Here is a 6846-nt window from a genome sequence, read left to right as displayed (position 1 = left end):
TGATGCAGAAAATATTTCCATTTCGGGGAATGGAACGAAGCATGGAGTATATTTCACTCAGTGTAAACCTCATATAGGTTAAATGAAGAGCTGGAACAAGATGATACAGAAAACACAGTGTGAGACGACTTTTATATCCTTCATTGAAGCTATTTAATAAAAGGGAGAAGTTGATGTAAATGGATAAGGACACTGTATTGTGTCTAATGACTGCACAATGCTAAAATACTCCATTACAAGTAAAAGTCCTACATTTAAAATTTTACTTAAGTAAAAGCACAGACGTATTATCACTCTGTAAGTATTCTCAGCAGTACTTAGTTAATAATTAGAACCCAACTAGACCGTTTTTAGAGTGCAATGGGAAGTAGTGACATGAAGTACACAGTACTGTACTCAAGGGCATAATTGTACTTTTACTTCAGAGCCATTTGTCACTAATTGCTAAAGTAAAAGTACTCATTATGCAAACTACAATAGACTAAATACATTAATCAAGTTCTATTTTAATTGATTATATCCATTTTATGCTACTTTACTCTTCAACTACACAACATTTCAGAGGGAAATATTGTACTTTTTCCTGCACTACATTTGTCTTATTAGCTGATTGAAAGTTTACGACACTTTTAAAATATGATGAAATTATGCAGATTAAACACAGTGTATGAAGTCGTTATACCACCAGCAAAATGTGCTCAAAGTATCAAAAATAAAAGAAGTCATTAAGCGGAATGACTCCTTTCAAAGTGTTTTATCACTAAATATACTTATTATATTATCTATATATTATATTATTGATGCATTTACATGTAAAAAACATTCAAATGTTGCATTCGATCCGGGTGGAGCTAATTTTAACTACTATATACACTGTTGGGTAGCCAAATCTATAAAAATGCATCATTTTTTTATTTACTGATCACTAAATAAGTGAAATAAGTACCTAAATAGTAGATACAGCACTTGAGTAAATGTACTTACTTACTCTCTACCACTCTTATGTGAGTAACCTGCACTTTTGGTGTGTAACTGGACCGAATTCACTTTTTGTTTAACACACAGATGATGAAGTCAGCATGTCATGAGGGGCAGTGGGTCTAGAAAACGCTCTCACGCCACATCAGATTACACTAAAAGCTTTATTTAGCCCGGAGCTTTCAGGAATACAAATCTGGCCATCACGTGAGAGTGACTGTTAACGCCATGGTTGACAGATGATGCAATCCTATAAAGCAATTGCGTGGAGCCGATCACACGATGGGAGCCGTTGCATCAGAAAGAAAGTGATACAAGGAGGTCATTAATGAGGGAATGTGGAAATAGATACGTGGAGGGGATGAAAAATAGGAAAATAAAGTGTGAGTATACACTGAGAGAGCTTTTTAGCCTTTTTGCATATGAAGGGACCGTTGTCACACGCACGTCCGAGGTCAGCAGTGACAGGACGCCAAATGCCTTGCAGAAAGCCGTGAAAACGTGCGCGTTGTCCACCGTGGGACCATCAAAGTCCCCGGAAAGTGGCGAGGCGAGGGACGTGTCTGTGGACATGTCAGCGCAGCTCCCATTCAAAGCTCTGGTCTATTATTGTCCCAGGAAACGGGTAATTACAACTGGACATCTCCTGGACTGAGCCCAAAGCCGGCTTCAGTGCGCGCGCGGGGGACAGAGGGATCACATTCCACAGAGTCCCGAGTCCTGGACTCGCTGGCGTAAACGGTGACCCTCATTTGCGCAGCTATTTTTGAAAGTTGGGTTTATTATCCCTCTGCAATGCACGGATGCTTTCTCATGTCAAATTAGAGCCGCTGGTTGGCTCTCAGCGGGCCCACGCTCTGCGCGCAGCGTGGGCGTGCGTAATTTGCGCTCATTATTAGTTTTTCTCAAAAGTTGTGTAAGAAGCTCGGAGAGGACAATTAATGGAAAGCCCTCATGAATAGACAACGTTGTTCCTGAAGAGAGGAGCTCATTTGAGTCAGACCACAACACAAGAAACCGCTTCACCCCTGAAATCGATTAAATCGGACGCTGTGCGAACTTATTCTTATTTCAAGTTATGAAAAGCAACAAAAAGAATCAAAGTGGCGGGCTTTGTGTTGTTGCTGTAGTCTGGTAGTATGGGGTAAAGTAGTTTAGTGTTGCACCATGGTGAGAAAAGGAGGGGGTGTTGGGGGTGGGGGGGTGTCCTTGATTGCAACATCAAACACTGGTGTCGTCACTCGGCAGCGATACGTGCAAGCGCTGCCTGTTCCAAAATAAATATTGACGTGATTGTTGTATTCAAATGAGCTGCCTGACCGGACATAGGCGGGCCAATCAGAGCCCATCGTATCATCACACCTTCTTTTCAGAAATCATTCATAACGCCGATGCGTCAAACACTCACCCGGACCCGGCTATAAATACGGCTGCGCGCAACGCACAGTTAGACATTTTCCCAAAATCAAACGAAAGACACAACTGAGCAAGAACCGTGGGAATCCGGCTTTTACCTTTCATTATTCTCTCTACCTTGCTCTCCATTAGATATTCTATATTTCGTATCCAGCGCACTATGTTGGCCATGGGTGGATTATATTTGAAGCACATCGTGGTGGCAGCGGTGTGCTCCGTGCTGGCCACTGGGACGCTGGGGTCCCCGGTGGTGGGGCCAGAGCCGATCCGATGCGCCCCGTGTACTCCGGAGAAGCTGAGTCAGTGTCCAGCGGTGGCGCCCGGATGCGCCGAGGTGTTGCGGGAGCCCGGCTGTGGATGCTGCCTCGCCTGCGCCCTGACGGCTGGGGAGCTGTGCGGGATCTACACGGCGCCATGCGGCTCCGGACTGAGGTGCACCCCGAGACCCGGCGACCCCCGCCCGCTGCACTCCCTCACCCGGGGACAAGCCGTGTGCACGGAGAGCACTGAGCCCGAGCCGACCCCCGAGCCCCAGCCACAAGGTAGGCCTATAACCTCCACATTTAGACGTCTGTGCTTTACCACATCCAGCAAATCCTCATGATCGCTACTCAAAACACTTGACTGGTCCGTTCTGAAGCCGTTTACAGTGACATTCAGTCGTCCCCGCTTCACGTTCATTCAATTTCCTTCTCCAGATCAGGGAGAGCCAGAGGCTGAGATGGAGAACACAGCCACCGTCTCGGACCCCGGCTCCAGCCACTACCTCCCCGGCCACAGCAAGCCTTACGACCCGAGGGCTGCTGCCGACGCTCAGGAGAGCATGAAAGCCAAACTCGTCGCCATCCGCAGGAAGCTGGTGGAACAAGTAAGAGCCGAGCGCCGAATCAGTAGCATTGTGTGTGATTCTGTGAAATCCTCTGTGTGCAATGTGTTAGTAAAAGTTTTGGGGAGGTTTTGAGGGGAGGGCCACAAGGGGGAGCTCGTGTGCTGTTTGAGGAGATGATGGTGAGGGAAAGGGGGTGCTTGTCAAGATAAGTTTTATTTGCAGTTTGATGTCAGCCCACGTGCTTGCTGATAATAAAGCAGTGTTGGCTATTATTTCTCTGTGTTGGCACAGCGCAGGCACAGAGTTAACCCTTCTCTCACCTGTTCCCTCTGCTCAGGGGCCCTGTCACGTTGAGCTGCAGAGAGCCTTGGACAAGATTGCCAAATCCCAGCAGAAATTGGGAGACAAACTAACCAGATTCTACCTCCCCAACTGTGACAAACACGGACTTTATAAACCAAAACAGGTTGGTGTCTTCAGCAAATGCACTCTCTCTCTCTGTGTGTGTGTGTGTGTGTTGGCTTTTGGGGCATGAATTCATGACTCCACTCAGCATGAAAGAATCTCACCAAGTTGTGTGTGTGAGAGAGCGCGCATGTAGCCAAGATTATGTCAACCGCAGCTTTAAAATGATTGTATGTGAGCGTGTGTGCGTTGCAGGCAGGGATTTGTTCAGCACCGTTTGCACCTCGGAGTGTGTGTTTTTGTTTGAGAGTGACATCACCCAGTTAGTGCTGCATGACCGTACATGTGTGCATCATATATGGAAGGAAAATGATAGCAGTATTCTTCTGTGCTCTGGTTCTGTGCAGTGTGAATCCTCTCTGGACGGTCAGAGGGGCCGATGCTGGTGTGTGAACTCCTGGAACGGCAAGAAGATTTTAGGTTCGACCGACCTGCCTGCAGACGCCGAGTGCCCTTAAAGAGATCAACCACTGACGCAGATCTCACAAAAAAGAAGAAGCAAGCCACTGATTTTTCCTTTTTGATAGCTGTTTATTTATTGATCTTGTCCATGGTGGTGTTTAATTCAGGTACACTGTCATTGCGGGACTGTGGGTCCCGACCACCCTGAACCCCTCCCTCTCTCCTCTTCAAACACCCGTCCCAAAGAGAAAAAAAAAAATCTATTTTTGTTTTTCTGAAAAAAGAAGATTTTAATATTGATGCATTTACTTCTACTCTTCAGCCTTATTTATTTCCATTTTATTTCATTTGATTTGTTATGTGTAATTATTTTATGAGTATTTATATCATTTGTTGCCTTATTGTTATTATATTATTATTTTTATGGCTGTATAAAGTGTATATATGTATCTTGGTCCTGCGTAACTCCACTGCTGAGTTGAGCTCGCTCTACCCTTAAGGAGTTGTCTGGAGAACAAAAGCACTGAGTGACCAAATGTCATTTAGACGTTTTTTCCAAATGTTGTTTTTATGATTCATTTTCACATTGCTGCCATTGTTGTCTTCTTTTTTTTTCTTGTTATCGTCTTTTTTTTCTGTTGTGACACATGATCAGCTCTTGTCAGTGAATGCAAAACTCTCAGTCGGGAATCCTTAAACAGTCTCAGAAAACATTTCCCATGGTTCCATGGGGTTACAGATAGCATGACAGGCGGTGCCTCCCTGCATCACCTCTCAGACGGGTATTTCTACATTAACCTACCTCCAATATTTATGTGTCTGCAGTCAGTTGTGTTGATGTATCTGTCAAAAAAAAAGATACTTGCTACTTTACTTTACACGTTGCTGTTCTGTTCTCTCTGACCAAGAACACATGACCACAAAGAGCGAGGCCCGCGGCGAACCGTGTGGCGGCTCTGCTCTACCTACATGCTGCTGTTGGAGAGAGAATTATTGTTTATGTGAGTCTATTCCAAAGTGACTAACTGCTCACTCGTGTGTATGTACACTTTTGTAATTGAGATGTATTGTAAGAAAAAAGGTGATATATTTAATAAAAACATTAACCTCGGCTATGTGCTCCTGGCCTCTCTTTCACCTCAGGCAGCTTGGTTTTGCATCACACCATCAGAATCATAACAGCTCGATCAGGCATGATTATGAAAGTCTGTGTGTAGATGCACTGCCGGACCACATTTTCTATATTCAGAGTGTTTGTGTGCAGTGTTATCACGGTGATCTAAAGTGGAGGTCCTTGTCTAACTATAGACGGTTCGTGGGGACATGCAGCTCTACGCTGCCTTTTGACCCGCTCTCTGTTTGCCTTGGTCGGGCACAGGAATTCGCCTCAACCTCTCGTGCCCACTGCCAGCCTGCCTGGCACCACCAGATTTATTTTTATTCTTTACAAATTGAACCTTTGCTTTATCCTTATTGACACATTCCAAGACTGAGGGGAGCCTGATTGCATTCAAGGACTTCAACAGGAGCAAATTTGTGTCCTGATTGCCTGCAGAAATGAAGCTGAGCAGATGATCGGTGTATTAGCTGCTGATGACACAAGGCTCTTCCTTCCCAGCGATGGAAGAGACAAATCAAACACCGTGAGACAGTCTCGTAAAATGTGTTCACTTTTTATTTAAAAAAAAAAGACATTAAATACAAATTATATTTTGAATCAAAATCATTTCCTTTCCTCAGAGAATATAATAGCTGTGTGATTTCTAGTTTAGTATCATGAAAAGCTTGAATCAAAAGAAACTCTTTGAAGGACAAGCTTGAAATGAAGAAACAAAATACATTTACCCGTGAACAGAGAGACTCTTAACGTGGCCAGCAGGGAAAAATAAGGATAAAAAATAAAAGGTGACGTTACAGAAGTGTGACCCTGGCTCTGCACTAACAGACTGAGGCGGGATGGCTGGGCGTGCATGGAGAGAAGTGACTTACTGAGAGGTGAGACGCTCACTGGCTTTAAGAAGCAGTGAACTAAGATGACCAGAGACCTGAGTGACTGACTGACACAGATTTCGCCCCGAGGCTGAAAGTGGCCTGCCGGGCGTGGAGCTTACACATGACACTGCTGAGCAACAGAGGGAAAAGGTTCATTAAAAAATAAAACATTTATTAGTGATTATATTCCCCAAAATACACTGAATCATATAGACTTTGCTGTGCAATCGGTGAGTCACTGAATTGTTCATAAGAAAACCTAGTTTGGATCAGCTTATAATTCTTTCTTAGATAAATAATTTTCATTTTTAAGTACTGTACATGATGTCTAGTCAGACACATAGCTGGCCAGGAAATAATAATAATAATATATATAAAAAGACACACTTACAAATATTAGGGAGGGAATAGCTTAAACATATTTTTATGTATGTTCCTCCCCTTACATCAAGTCTTTGAATAGATGGGATGTAGCACCAACAGGCTGGTTGTAAGTTGCTGCTGTATAATAAAGGAAGTGTACAGCCGATTTCATGCTACCAAGCTACTGGGCAAGCATTCTCTGTCAGCACTCTCTCCACGTTTCAAGTCTTTACACAGGATATGGGAGAGCATCGGGCAGGAAGCTCGTCGGGGAGGACCCTCTCTCCTCCCTCAGACCCCCTACCACTTGTGTGAATGCATATTTGGTGCTGTGTCCACCTTGTGGAGATTTGTTGGCATACGATCATACAAGCATTTTTCAAAGAAGTAAAAACAACAAC

The 6846-nt window shown here is 44.2% G+C and overlaps 1 protein-coding gene across 1 annotated transcript; it reads left to right on the top strand.

Moving 5' to 3' along the window:
• Positions 1-2443: 2443 nt before the first annotated feature.
• LOC121605238 (insulin-like growth factor-binding protein 1) lies at positions 2444-5190 on the top strand. The gene is made up of 4 exons (XM_041935078.1): positions 2444-2936; positions 3093-3262; positions 3561-3689; positions 4036-5190. Exons 1-4 carry the CDS (start codon positions 2555-2557, stop codon positions 4144-4146), a joined length of 792 nt encoding a protein of 263 aa, XP_041791012.1. The 5' UTR covers positions 2444-2554; the 3' UTR covers positions 4147-5190.
• The last annotated feature ends 1656 nt before the right edge of the window (positions 5191-6846 follow it).

The sequence above is a fragment of the Chelmon rostratus genome, chromosome 4 (assembly GCF_017976325.1).
Source record: "Chelmon rostratus isolate fCheRos1 chromosome 4, fCheRos1.pri, whole genome shotgun sequence".
NCBI classification, from domain to species: Eukaryota; Metazoa; Chordata; class Actinopteri; order Chaetodontiformes; family Chaetodontidae; genus Chelmon; species Chelmon rostratus.
This window is presented reverse-complemented; position numbering and strand designations above follow the sequence as displayed.

Coding starts and splice junctions, on each gene's coding strand:
- LOC121605238 (XM_041935078.1), top strand. CDS start 2,555: ATGTTGGCCATGGGTGGATTATATTTGAAGCACATCGTGGTGGCAGCG. Junction 3,263..3,560: donor GCAGGAAGCTGGTGGAACAA/GTAAGAGCCGAG, acceptor CCCTCTGCTCAG/GGGCCCTGTCACGTTGAGCT. Junction 3,690..4,035: donor GACTTTATAAACCAAAACAG/GTTGGTGTCTTC, acceptor GGTTCTGTGCAG/TGTGAATCCTCTCTGGACGG.